General features: G+C 54.6%; 1 protein-coding gene across 1 annotated transcript in view; it reads right to left on the minus strand.

The window, feature by feature from the left end:
* The window catches only part of SHROOM4 (shroom family member 4), a gene marked incomplete at its 5' end in the record, with an annotated part of 65,788 nt that extends 52,262 nt beyond the window's left edge, over positions 1 to 13,526 (minus strand). The window contains one exon of the mRNA XM_019521002.1: positions 13,395 to 13,526. Within this exon, the coding sequence (XP_019376547.1) occupies positions 13,395 to 13,526 (132 nt within the window). The remainder of the gene's footprint in view (positions 1 to 13,394) is intronic.
* Position 13,527: the final 1 nt, after the last annotated feature.

The following is a 13,527-nucleotide window of genomic DNA, read 5'->3' on the forward strand; positions in this document are numbered from 1 at the left end:
CTTTGCACTTTTACATCCTTAAGTAAGTGTGAAGACAGAGTAACGGTCTCTTTTGAAACCATTCCTAGTTCATGCAAATAATGGCTCCCAGGCCCAGCGTCCCTCAACTACACAGCCTACAGGACTCAGCCCCACCAACACCCTCACGTCAGCTGCTACGTGCCCCTAGTCTGGGCTGCTGCTTAGCCAAGCCAGAAAGCCAGCAAGGGAAACTCAACACAAACCTCCAAGCGGGACACATCTGACTCCAGAGCCCAACGGCTCCAGACCATCCCACTTCCTACCACAACCTCTGGACTATCATCAGTTCCCTGGGTGACTCTGGGCTGGCAGCTGCCCAAGCCAGCTAGAGCCTGCTGAGCCCCCACCTGCCACAGTGGAGCCACCTATATCCTTTCTGCAAGAAGGCACCATGCCCGCTGTGCCAGGCCTGGAGAGGGCAAGTTGACTGAACACAGCACTGTATTAAATCACAGAGAAACTTCCCAGCATCTTTCACAGGCCTAGTGGGTAATTCCCACACCCCTGTCTAACCCAGCCCAGCCACTGTGAATGGGACCTTGCCTACAGGTGCTCTGCACCACATCCCCCATGCCCAAAGGGACACTCAGCTCACCAGCTGCTGCTGAGTTAGTGAGGGAAAGCACAGATCCCTACAGATCTCCCCCCACCCCCAGACAGTACTGGAAGTATTAATATCCCTAAAGTCTGGATTAGAAACAGCTGCAGAAAGCAGATCCTTTGCAAAGCTGCTTTGGGAGGAGGGACTTCAGGCCTGACACACGCCTGGGGCTACACACATCACAGCTACTCACCCCACAGAGGAGCAGGTTTGAGGCCAGCTGGTGAAATCCAAGTACTTCTTAACCCATACAATACTGAGACACACTCAAATGTGCCCCATGTGAGGAAGTGCAGCTCCAAATCACCTAAGGGGGATCTTGCACTACAATGCTATGGGCATAAGTGAAAGGAGATGCACCTGGGAATAACTCTGGGGGCCAGCTGAGACATCGGCAGTATCAGTGGCGCTTGCCAGGGGGTGCATCCCCTACACATTGCCAGTGGCGCCTGTGGGCAGTCACCGATTGCTGCTGGCCACTGCCAATGGCATCTGCAGATGGTCGCCGACCACTGGTCAGCACGCACCACCTACCTCCACACCACTGAGGCCATCTGCGGGAGCTCCCTGCTCACCACCGCCATGCCCCTGTGGCCAGCCGCCATGTCCCCCCAGCTTCTGGGGGCACACATCATTTATGAGCTGAGAGATGCCTCCGGGCCACATTCCTGGACCACAGGGGAGGTTGGACTCCTGTGTGGGCCCCTTGTCCTGAAGGAAGGGGACTGTCCAGGTCCACAGGTTGGTACCTTTTACTAAGTCACCCCAGAGGCTATGCAGGCCCTGCTGCACACACCTGACAGTGTCCCCCCACAAATGACAATGTGTAGGGGGCACATGAGGGTGGACATGCACCCCCTGAGCTTGACAGTGCACCCCTTGCAAAAAGCGCTGCCAACACTGCCGGTGGTGCCTGCGGGTGGCCGCCACTTGCCACACCCCCCTCCAGCATCTGTGGGTGGTCCCCAATCGCCACTGGCTGCTGGCGGCCCCGTGTTCCTGAAAGTGGCCGCTGACCACTGGTCAGCGCTCACCACTCTCCCCCACCCCCAACACCGCCACAGCCGTCTGCAGGAGCTCACTGCTTGCCACCGCCAACACCTGCGGGAGCTCGCCGTGCCCCCCCAGTCTCTGGGGGCATGTAGCATTCATGCCTCCCACGCCCCCAACAGCAAATGCAAGCAACAGTGCCAGTTTGGCTGTCACAGGACCAGGGCTGCAGTCACCAAGCAAGTCCTTGGGGTGAGGGAGGGCAAGGCGAGACGTGCCTGCCTGCAGTGCTTTTCTCGTCTGACTGGCATCCCTCCTCCAGGCCGCAGCTCCAAAATCTTCAGGGTTTGGCTAGAGCCAAGATCAGCAGCAAGACCAGAGCCAGGAAGTGCTGCTCTTTTTCAGGGTCTTCTGGCATGGTCCCCTGCAAAGAGGCACTACTGAGAGTAATATTACTATGGAGAGGGACACAGGTACAGAGGGAGAAGCCATTCAGCCATGCTCCTGGTGGAGGCAGAAAGAGTCCCAAACTGTCCTGTGCCACAAGCACCAGGCCACACTTCATCCGAAACAGACAGCAGGAGCCAGCCCATGGTAACTGCTGCAGAGCGAGAGTCTTTCAGACCCAATGGGGAGCAGGGCCATCTCAGGGCAAGCACTGAAGGCTGCGTGTGACATGGATGAGTCTGACGAAGTCTGATGAGTATGACCCTATCACTGGATCCTGAATCGAACCGGGAGCCAGCAACTGGGGCCCTGCTCTCCCTCTCCAGCAGCCCACAAACTTGAGGACACAAGCCCCAGGGCACAGAGAGCCTCTCCCCCAACCTGCTTCTGAAAAAGCAGCTTGCCCCAGTGCCAGGAGAGAACTTGGCAGGCAGAGCAGTGACACCTGCAGGTATGCAGGGGGAGGGGACACAATAAATATGGCTGCTGCACCTTTAAGGCTCTCCAGGAGGGTGTGTGCTAGAGGCACCTGCCAGAGGGAGGAACCCAGCCAAAGGAGCTGTGCGTACACTGTGTGGTACATTTGGGCAGCACCCAGGACCAGGGTGGGGAGAACCAAATAGGCAGCAAGACCATCAGCTGCAGAGGGGCTGGTGCTAAACTACTGAAACCACAGTTGAACTCTCCCTTCTGAAATCACACCCTGAAGCCAACAAGGGCTCAGCCCCAGAATCCAGAGCAAAGTAGGGACTGGGCCCAGGTGATGCCCAGGTCAAGGACAGGGCAGGGAGGTGCAGACAGGGTGCCATATCAGAGGGGTAGGGGTGCCATGTGCAACGCCCATGCTCATATTATCCCCAACCTCTTCACTGATGCTGCCCGCAGCAAAGCTGCGATACTCTTCCTCCTCTTCACACCCACACAGCCTGTGCCCCCCACATCCATGGGGGCAGAACTATGCCAGACAGGGTGTCTAACTACATCCTAGATGAGTCTGTGGATGTCCACATACCCAGGGGACTGCCCCCAGTGGCAGAGAGGACCAAAAGTCACCTGCCTTCCCAGGCTGAATGCTTGGAAGCAGTGGGGATACTCGGTTACCAGCATTTCATGTGCTGCTTCCTAGCATGGAAGCTGCTTGGCTCAGTAGTTTCTAGCAGCAAGACAGGTGTTAACCACCCTGCTAGCATGGCCACTGGCAGAAGAGCAAAGGACTGTAGGTACTTCCTCTGCTGCAATGCACTTTGGTATGGCTACCAGATCAGGGACATATACTGCTCTCTCCAAGCTGAATCCAGGTACAGAGTTTGCCCTTGCACAAGCTGAGCTCTCTCCATGCCTGCCTGACCTGTCCCCAGCGCCATCTGGTCCTCTCAACTCAGCCAAGCTCAGCTCTTCACTAAACTGGCCAGAGGGGTCCATACTAACCCATGATGCACCAGACTTCTCAGCCAGTCCCAGAGCCTTCTTATCCACTCCTCAAACCATCCTGTACAGGCACTGACCCCATAAGCAAGGGGTGGTGTTCCCAGACAGCACCCAGCCAGGTATTGCTGCAGAAAGAGCTGAGCTACCTGCTGGGTTACCCCAGGACCTGTGCTAGGCTGAACAGGACTGCAGCCGCTCTGCAGTTCTGACTTCACACCAAGCTGAAGGATAGGCCCAGACATGGCTCCCACCATCCCACAGAGTCAGTGAAGAAGATATCTCATGAGTCAGTGCTTTGTCATGGGGCTCCCCCAGCCTCCAAGGACCCTGGGTGATCCCAAGTAGGAAACCCAGTCAGAACATGCCTCTCCACCAAGCTACCAGCTCTAGAGACAAGCACCTAAATCCCCAGGTCCCCTATCAGGCATTTCTCCCATCTGCTATGCACTGGCTGACTAATGCTGCCCTCCACCACAGAGGCAGCTGCATTTCAGCAGCCCTGCATTCCCCTTGGTCTGGTAAGAAAAGGCTCTTGGTAAGACCTGGAGGGTAAAGACAGTGCAGTCAGGTCCTGTAGATACAAGGCTGCATCTGCCCTACATCTGTTTGAGCAGCAGCATTCAGGAGTGGGAATGTGGATGTCTGTGGAGATGTCACTGTACACTGCACTTGGTCTGTGGGGAAAGTCCATGAGGGGGAAGAAAGTCTTTGTTGGTACAAGGTGGCAGCAGGTGGGAAGAGGGGGGGGCCCCTGAGGACTGATGCCTCTGCAGTCATTCCCAATAAAGGAGAATTGTAGCCAGCACATGCAAGGAAAACCAGAGGACTGGGCCTCTGCACCCCCTGCTGGGATGGAATGGGACAGAAATAAAAGGATTCCAGCAGCTGCAGCTGAAAATGCTTTATGAAGGGATGGGAGAAGAGGTGGAGACAGGGTGGGGAGGCCAGACCAACTCCATGCTTCTGGGCTAATAACAGGGCTGAGTCAGTGGCCATCTGGACAGCTCAGCACTGGGGCACAGCAAGGGCCAGCTACTGGCCCAGAAGGTCTGAGGAAGATTGCATGTACTCGAGAGGCTGGCTGGGCACTAAGCAGGCACCCACAGCACAGGAACTAATTCTGGTACAAACAGGCACTTGTTCTGCTTCTGCCACTAATGATCTCAGCACTGAAGGGAAGACACTTCCTCCTCCCCAGCCTGTGCCCCACCCAGCCCAGCATGGCCTGGCTGCGGGACACCCTTGCACCCCAGGCCAGCGTTGGTGCACTGCTCGTTCTTATGCTGCAAAGGAAACCCTTTGAATAGGGCTCACAAGTGATCAAGCCAGGGACACCTGCCACAAGCCTGCAGCAGCTCACAGGGAACTGACAGGGACCCTAACCATGTCAATGAAAAGGACAGCCCCAGCCCCCCAAAGTCAGTGGGCACTGGCCATTGGCTTCTATGGGAAAAGCGTCTGGCCCCATCTGCCAGCAATGACATTAACCATTTCACTATTGATCATTTCAGCAGGCATGGGTGGCTAATGTCCACACCCTCTCTCCCCAGTAGCCAAAGCCTTCCTTGGGCAAGCTTCTGCCAGGAAGCTAGGAGCTTACAATTAAGACACCTGCAGCAGCCATGAGCACACAGCAAAGCAAACACCACAGGTGTTTCTGGGCTGTTGGGCAGCTATAGCCAGTTGGCACTTCCGGCTGCTGAGGGAGCCCTCAGGGACTACTGTAGCCCCCCAGTCTGCCCCACAACCCCAAGGGGTTTGTCTCCAAAGTAGCCGACCAGAGTCCAGGAATCCTGTAATTAACTTCTGCCCAGATACCCCCCAACATAGGGCAGGGGAAATGGGTCTTTTGGTACCATCTCCTTTCATGTGGCTACCACCAAAGCACCTACCTCCCCAAAGTCACCACCACAGCACCCACTTCCCCAAAGCTTCCAAGATCTGCTTGGCATGACAACTCAGGGGGGAACATGAGGATTCAGCTGTAGCAATGAGGGCCACACAGTTGCCAACAATTCCAGCTGGGCTTTGAATGAAGGATGCTCCTGACTGCAGGATCATTCACAGAGTCCTCCAGTGATTAAGCCATTGGCCTCCCACCCCATCTTAAACATGGTGCATGCAGCCACATGGCACCTTTTAGTGCCTCAGAGTAGACACCACTTTGCACCCCAAACCACTCTCCCAAGAGGTCTCCTGCCCTGGCACTGGCCACATCCTGCCTGTTTAGCTCAGGAGGGCCCATAAAACACAGGCCAGGAAGAACAGCTGTTGGCAACACAGGCACAGCCCTGCCAGCACACAAGCCATCCCCTGGAGCCCAACAATCCCCTAGCATCCAGCCAGCTCCTATCTAAAGGTGCCTACAGAAATAGCTACAGACTGGCCACATGCCTGCATGGGCTGCTGTTTGCCGGCCACTGCAAGGGGTAGGGAATCACCCAATTGCCCAGCCATGCCCAAAAGGGATCCAATCTTCCTAGGCAAGACAAACAGGGATGGGTATGCTCTCACAACACAGCTGGCTTCTCCAGCTCAACTTGGTGTACATCTGGAGAACAGCAGCTTTGTGATGAAGTTACTGGAAACAGAGGCCACCAGAGTGCACAGATGCCTTTGCCCCAGCTCTGCCAAAATCCTTGTCCTCCAATCCAAGGCTGGCATGCTCATCACTCATACCCAGGGCCAAGCTGAGCATATGTATCCCCACCACCCCAGCATCCTGCTGCTAGTTCCATTCAGCATCTTGCTGCCAGCAGAGATAGATAATCTAAGACAGCACCAGCATGGCCTTGAGCCCAAGGAAGCAGAGCTCTCCAGGTTCAATCCACCTTGCCCAAAGGCCCCAGCCCCTCTTATAATCTCTAGGCAAAGGGAGGGGATGGCTAAGACCTGCAAGCAGTCATCTGCGCTATCCCGTGGTCCAGGAATTACCTCCATCATGGTCCACTTACTATTCACATCCAGATACAGGCTGAGGAGCCACTTGGCTGCCCCTTTCCACACCTCCCACAACCATAGACACCAATTCTGTCGGTACTTCAGGGCTCAAGCACCCACTGAAAAAAACTAGCACATGCTAAAATTAGCACCCACGAGCCATGGCTGTTTTTGTTTTACATGTTAGATCTTGGTGGCTGCTTGCAGATGTTAAAAAAAATGCTTTACTTGAAGAAGAAGCATGTTATTTCAACCAGGCTCTGCAGCATCTGTAAAGATTGGGCACTTCAGCAGGGCTTCTTGGCACTTTTAGCTAAAGCTGATTCAATCAGTTGCTAGATTAAAGCACCAAAAAATCCCCACTAAAGCGCCCAGCCTTTACAGAAATTGGGCAAGCTGGGTTCAAGTAACACACTACCTCTTCTGAGTAGGTGTGGAACTCAGTGTGGGAACGCAAGAAAAAAAAAAAGCACCCACCAGCAAAAACCAAAGTTGGCGCCTATGCCCCCAATTCCCACAGCCTGCCCCATGTACAGCCTCAGCGGTTAACCTAGTAAGATGGGGTCAGCAGGCAGGGAAAGGCACCACTGTAGCTTCCTTGGGGACCTCCAGCTCCTGCTCCAAAGCACTACTGGGGAGTCGAGAACAGTGATCCCACCCATCACATCCCTGCACAGACCCCACACCCCGGTATATCTGCAGAGACCACTCCATCTGCCAACAGGGGTGCAAAGATATCCAAGGCAGAGCGATCAAAGACCAGCCCCAGCTCCAGCCATTCAGGTGCCACTGCCACAGGAATGGGACACAGCAGGGCTGTGTGAAACAGCACCATTTCGATTCAACTTCCATATCGCCGTTTCAAAGGGATAGCATTTGTTTTCACATTTTGTTTTGTTTCGGAGCACTGCTCTGTTCTGTTCTGTTCCGTCAAAACTGTTTCACTGTTTTGATGCATTTTGACATTTCGCCTATAGGTTATAATGGGGAATCACAAAACTGCCTATAATTTTGTCATTGCTTGCCCAATTAGAATGAAAGCAGCAGGGAGGGTAGCCCTTACTGAGGCCACCAAGCCGGTCTAGTTTCAAGGAGATAGGTGCAGGTGTTTCTGTGAAACTGCACTTCAAGCTGTTAACATGCAAAACTCATAACGTGTGTGTGTGTCTGTGGGTGTGTGTTAAGGCACGCCCTCACTGGCGCTGGGACTCCAGAGCACTGGGATTGAAATGGACCTCCGGGAAGGATCAGTCACTGGCCAGCTACACAGTCTGTATCAGAGCAGTACTTCTCCCATCTTCCCCCTCCCTCTCCTTACTTTCTGTTTCCCTGTAGGCAAGCCCAGCTTCAAAACTCAAAATGTTTTAACTGCCCTCGTTTTGTTTCGAGGCTGTTTCAAAGCCTTTTGTTTCATTTTGATTTGGCTGTTTCAAGCTTGAAATGAGTCAAAACGTCAAAACGAAACAGCCGGTGAAATTTCGCACAGCCCCAGGACACAGGCAGCAACAGATCAAAGCACAAACAAGTGCCTCTGCTCCAGTAAAGCCCCAATTCTTGTCTTGGACAGCCCTGGCACCACCAGTGAGCAGCACGTGCTTACAGGCAGCAGTAAGCCTGAGGTCACAGCCTTGCTAATGATGGGTACGCACCAGCCAAATCAGGACAGCTGCAATGGTTTTGTTATTAATGAAGGGCATTTCACACTGGGCTAGCGGTCCCCAGAAGACATAGCCCTGCTCTGCACTGCCACAACAAGTCCAGTGTTCGTACCTGTGCCAGAACCTCTTGTAATAGTGAGGAAAGACATCTGTGGTCAGGGAAAGGCCAATCTCAGGACTGGGATCTCAGTGAGATGTGGGTTCAATTTCCAGCTCAGCCACAGACTTCCTGTGAGGTCACTTCCTCTTGAGACACAGGAAGAAACTGAGGCACAGAGGAGATGTCATGCAGGGAGGTGTTGTGGGGACACAGCCTTAATGGCTTGGATGTGCTCACATACTCAAGTGACAGCCACAGATGGAAGAGTCCAAGGACCAGGTTTCTCCGCTAGATGAACAAACGCCACAGCCTGGAGCTTTCCTCTTCCCTCTCTTTCTACCTCCTTAATATCTAGAGCTGTTGTCAGAACATCCATGGCCTCAGCATCCAAACCCCAGGCCACAGGGTCCCTTCACTCAACACTGGGGCATAAATCATCTCTACGTCCCCTAAGCCAAGGCAAGTCCCACTCTTGTTCCCCTGCAGAAGCTCCCCCCTGCTGCAGGCAGGAGCTGTTCGGCACCACATCTCCACACAGGCCAGACTGGCAGTAGAAGCTAGGATGCCTGCAGGGAATTCTCCCCTGAATGCACAGAGCGCTCTAACAAGCGCCCTTTGTTCGTCAGCATGAAGCCACGTGCAGCAAGACCAGCCAGGCCTTAGGTAGCATGGAGGTTTAATGCAGTGACCTTCCACCTCCCGCTCAAGTCCTGGTCCTGGGTCAGAAATAATAATGAGATCTGCCTGCAGCACAAAGACAAACAGTTTGGAATGAACAGCAGTCTGCGCCCAGGAGCCAGGGGCTGCGGGTCAGCATGGAGGGGCATCGGCAGAACTGGGGGAGCCTGGAGCTGGGATAGCAACAGGGGGCTCTGCAGCGGGATTGAGGGGACCCAACAGAGCTGCATGAAGGCACCTCAAATAAGGGGTGTAACTTAACTGTGCAGCAAGGCCCTCAACCATGCTGGACAAAGGTTTGGTGCTTCTGAGAACCCTCTCCTCTCCCTGCATTTCCTCCACCAACACAGGGAGATTTGGTGACTTTCTCCATTCAAGTGCTTAGCCCAGAAAACACAGGTCAGATCCACTGCTGAGGGAAGGGGTGCAAAACACCAAAAGAAGGCTGAATCCAGATCACTGGGAAGGGTGGGGACTTCCCATATCCACACCTCCAGCAGGGGAGTGAGGCTGCTGTTCACCATTTGCTGCCCCATGAGTGCATGCAGTAGTTCCACCACATGCACCAGGGGGCCAGGTCACAACCCAGACACTACAATAGACAGGGCTGCCCTGGAATCGGATCCCAGGTCCCCGAGAAGTCAGTTATCAGGGGAATAGCTTGTCCAGTGCAGCTGTAGAGATAGCAGCCCTTGGGATCAGCTGTGCAGGACAGTGTCTTTACAGCCAGTTTGACCAACCCCTTGTGCCAGCACCTGGCCTATGAAGCAGCCAGCTGGCTCTTTCGCATGCCACACGTTCCCTCCCAGAATGATGGGAGACAAGACCCCTGAACAGCACCAAGTGGTGTGCAGGGCAGGGCAAAGCAGAGGTGGGGAATTCAGACCCAAACCGAGCTGCAGTCAGGATAAGGCCTGGGCAGAGTGGTAAACTCCCTCTACCCCACAGCCAGGTAAAGATAAAATGTAACTAGACCCAGAGGCAACTAAGGCCTTCCCCTTCAACTGCATGTGGGGAAAGAGGCAGTGTGGACCACTGCACAGCTCCGTGGAGCTGGGCAACCCATAGCAACATAGGAGGCCAAGTCCATGTGCTAACACAGGCCTCCAACACTGCTGGTGGGTACAGCAAGCCAGGGGCAAACTACAGTCTCCATCTCACCTTAGTGAGCAGGGCCTATGCAGAAGCAGCATGCAGACCTTCCCCTCTGAGCCCTGTATCACCACCACATTTAGAGTGGCCTCGTCCCCACGCAACAAAAGCAAAGCTGAGAGCCAACACTGCCTTCACAGGAGCTCCCCTCCATTCACACAAACAGCCAAATAGCTTTTTCAGCTCCTTCCATCTCTGCTGCATTCTCTCCCAGGCAATGCCCTAGTGAACTACACACCCTCTGGGCAGAACAGGGCACTGGTGTCCCTACCAAGGTACTACCTGTGCAGGCTGCCCAAGGGACTGCACCACCAAAGGGAATGAATCTGAGACCACTGTGGCTGCTGGAAGGAAGGAGGAGTTGACTAGACTTGGAAGGGCCCAAGAAAGGAGGATTCAGCCCCGCACCCCAAGCGTCCTGGCTTCTGCACAGAACCGGTCAAGAGGAAACCTGACCACCTGCCTACTCAGGGGGTCCCTCAGAAGACTGGCAGCCTCCATGACGGATCATAACCACAGTTCTTTGAGAGCCAGACCCACAGCTTGGATTTCATCCCTCCCCAGGAGAGCATCTCAAGGACCAAGCTGCAAGAAGCTGGGCCTAGGGCTGGGGATGAAAAATGCAGCAGAATCCCCAACCCAGCAAATTCAACCAGCCCTCACACCTCCACTTGACTGTCCAGTCTAGCCAGGGATGAATTCCCAATTCGCTCTGTGGGTCAAGAGAGAAGAAGGGAAACCCTCCTAAAACACAAAAACTCTCCCCTATAAGGCCCCTAGCCACAGTTGTGGCTGCTGTTATATAGGGCACAAGACACAAGGGCTGGGCTGGCAACCTGGAACCTGCCACCATGTGACTGCTGCATCACACAAAAGGGTTTAAAGCAGCATCTTAAAGCACTGTTAGCACAGGTGAAGCAGCTGACACTATGGGGCCAAGGTATTTTAAGAAGGGATGCTTCCATGTCCTCTTCTGGCCACAGTTCCCCTTTGCAGTGTGCTCCTAGAATGCCCTGCCTGGACCCCAGAGCAGGAGGGGAAGGGGCTGGCTGGGCACTAATGCCCAAACCCCTTTTGGCAGCTCCCATAGTGACAAGGGCAACATCAGTCCATGTCAGGACGAGACCTTGCCCATCACCAGCCTCCTGTCAGCTGGAATGGTTTCACACACACAACTGACAGCACCCCTTCCCCACCCTGCTCACCTGGATGCTATGGTCCAGGTCCATTACATCCTGGTGCTTGCCTAAAACCCATGTAGCACCAGGGCCTTGGGTCACCTACAAGATTGTGTTGGGAAGGTCCCTCCCCCGCAACCAAAGCCAGTTGCACACACGTTTCCTCCCTGTCAAAGCCCAGGCTGGGGGGTTACATTTTTAGCCTAAGACCCAGGGCAACAAGAAGCGTTAAGCCCTCGCTGCCTTCCACCCCTTCCCCAAGGAGAGATGGTTCCAATGTCTAATGGACCTCACCAGCAGGAATTTTTCTTGATACTCAGCCAAAGCTCCCTTTGTTCAGCTCCAGCTCTACAGCCCCGGTGATCCCAAGTCACAAACCCTCCTCAACACTGATGCTCTTCAGAGGCTTGTAATGTTTTGCTTCCCACCCTTAAATCCAGCTTCAGAGTCCCTTAGCCAGGTACAGGCATTGAAGGAAGTTCTCTCCAAATCCAACCCCTCCAACCTTTCCCTCTAAAACAAAAGTTTCTCTCTGGTTTGCCAGCCTCTTCCTTTCAGCAAGCAGCACAGAGAGCACAGCTATGGTCCTTCCAAACAGTCAGACCACTGAATCTATCCACTCTGCTCCTTGGGCAGCCCTGAGAGCCTAACTTAAACAGCCCGACCTGCAGCTTGCAAGCAGTGTGCATTTTTAACTAGTAGTAAAGCAAGCTCAGGTGTCAGCCAGCTGGAATGGTTCTGTGCAGGTTGGGCTATTTCCACTGGGGAGGGAAGGGAGAATGTCCTTGAAGGAGGAATTAAATATATTAACAGGTATCTACAGCCAACACTAGGGTCTTACTTAATCTTCTTTTCAGCCTCTTACACAAAGTTATCACTCAGTGCAGAGGGGACTTTTGCACCATGACACACCTCAGGTGCCCAGGACCCCGGGCACCAGATGTCCAATGAGAACTGGAACGTTTTATGTAAGAGTGAGCCTGTTCCTGGCTTTTGTAGATGGCATAGGCCTCATCCCACCCACAATCTCAGAGCAAAACCAATGCAACACTGTCTTCATCACTGCCATGCTGCCTCTGTGGAAGCTCACAGCTCTAGGCATTTACATCGACACTAACAAAATGCTGGTCAGTTTTGCAGCTGCCCCACAGAGATCTGTGTAATGAAGGGGAGGGGGGGATCAGATCCACATTCTGCCCAATGAAAAATAAGAGCTTCAGTCCTTCCTTCTACTAGGCACAGTGATGAGGACCCTAAGGTAATGGAGAAATGTGGTGGAAGGGGACAGGAGAGAAACAGGGACCTCCTTCCCTCTCCAACCAGCTAGAAGTTCTGGGGGAAGAGGCAAGAGTTCCTGTGCAGCAAAGAGAGGGTGGAACTTCACATCTGTCAGACACTTGTTAGCCAAAGGCCGATCACCAAAGGAAACACTTCCAAGCAACATCCAGGGAGCAGTTCCTCCTTCCTAGGGAGCTGGTGGCAGGGAGCTGGACACCTCTGGAGCAGCAGCTGTCCCACCTCAACAACTTTTACATCTGCACCTGCGTACTAGCTCACCAATGAGCCAAATACAGCAAAATAAATAGAATACAGCCACTGCCACCCCCCACACCAACCTCACCCCCCCAGTCTACAGAGGAAAAAATGCAAGGGTTAGTTTCTTCAAGCTCATCCTTGTTCTCATGCTACATACAGGGATGAGCTAAGAAGCAAATTCAAACCCAGGCTCCAGATACAGTAGGAAGAGGGGAGAGGGGGAGAAGCCCAAAGGTGACTGGGCATCATGTCAGGGGGGTACCAGTTTTGGGCAAGGGGCACCACTGTGCTCTTCTTCACACCCCTCGGGGCGCAGTCTGGGGCATGGCACAGGGAAGAGGGTTCTTAATGCCTTACGCCTTGCCAGGCCCATCTCATGCAAGCCCTGCCACAAGACCGCATCACTGGGCACCCGCACAAGCCACCCCTTGGAAGCGCCCGGCTCCGTCACCGACTCGAGGGGGAGCCCCGCGGCCTGCCCCCCACTGCGGGCAGACGAAGCCCTGCCAAGGGTGCCCTCGTGCCCCCGGCCTCCTCCTCCGGAGAGGGGCCGGAGCACACCCCCACCACCCCGCGCGGCTCCAGCCGCCCCGACAACCCCCCGCGCAGCTCCCCGGGGCGGGGCGGGGCGGGGCTAGGACCCTTGCCCCCGGCCCGGCTCCCACCTTGGAGACGAGGAGCGGCTCGCCGTGCTCCAGCCCGCCCGTGAGGGTGAAGCCCCAGGGGGCGCCGCCCTGCAGCAGCAGCGGCACGTACTGGAAGGAGACGAGGCGGCTCTCCGTGCGCCCGGCCGCCGCC

Source organism: Gavialis gangeticus, unplaced genomic scaffold (genome assembly GCF_001723915.1).
Source record: "Gavialis gangeticus isolate Ggan-Ray unplaced genomic scaffold, GavGan_comp1, whole genome shotgun sequence".
Classification (NCBI taxonomy): domain Eukaryota; kingdom Metazoa; phylum Chordata; order Crocodylia; family Gavialidae; genus Gavialis; species Gavialis gangeticus.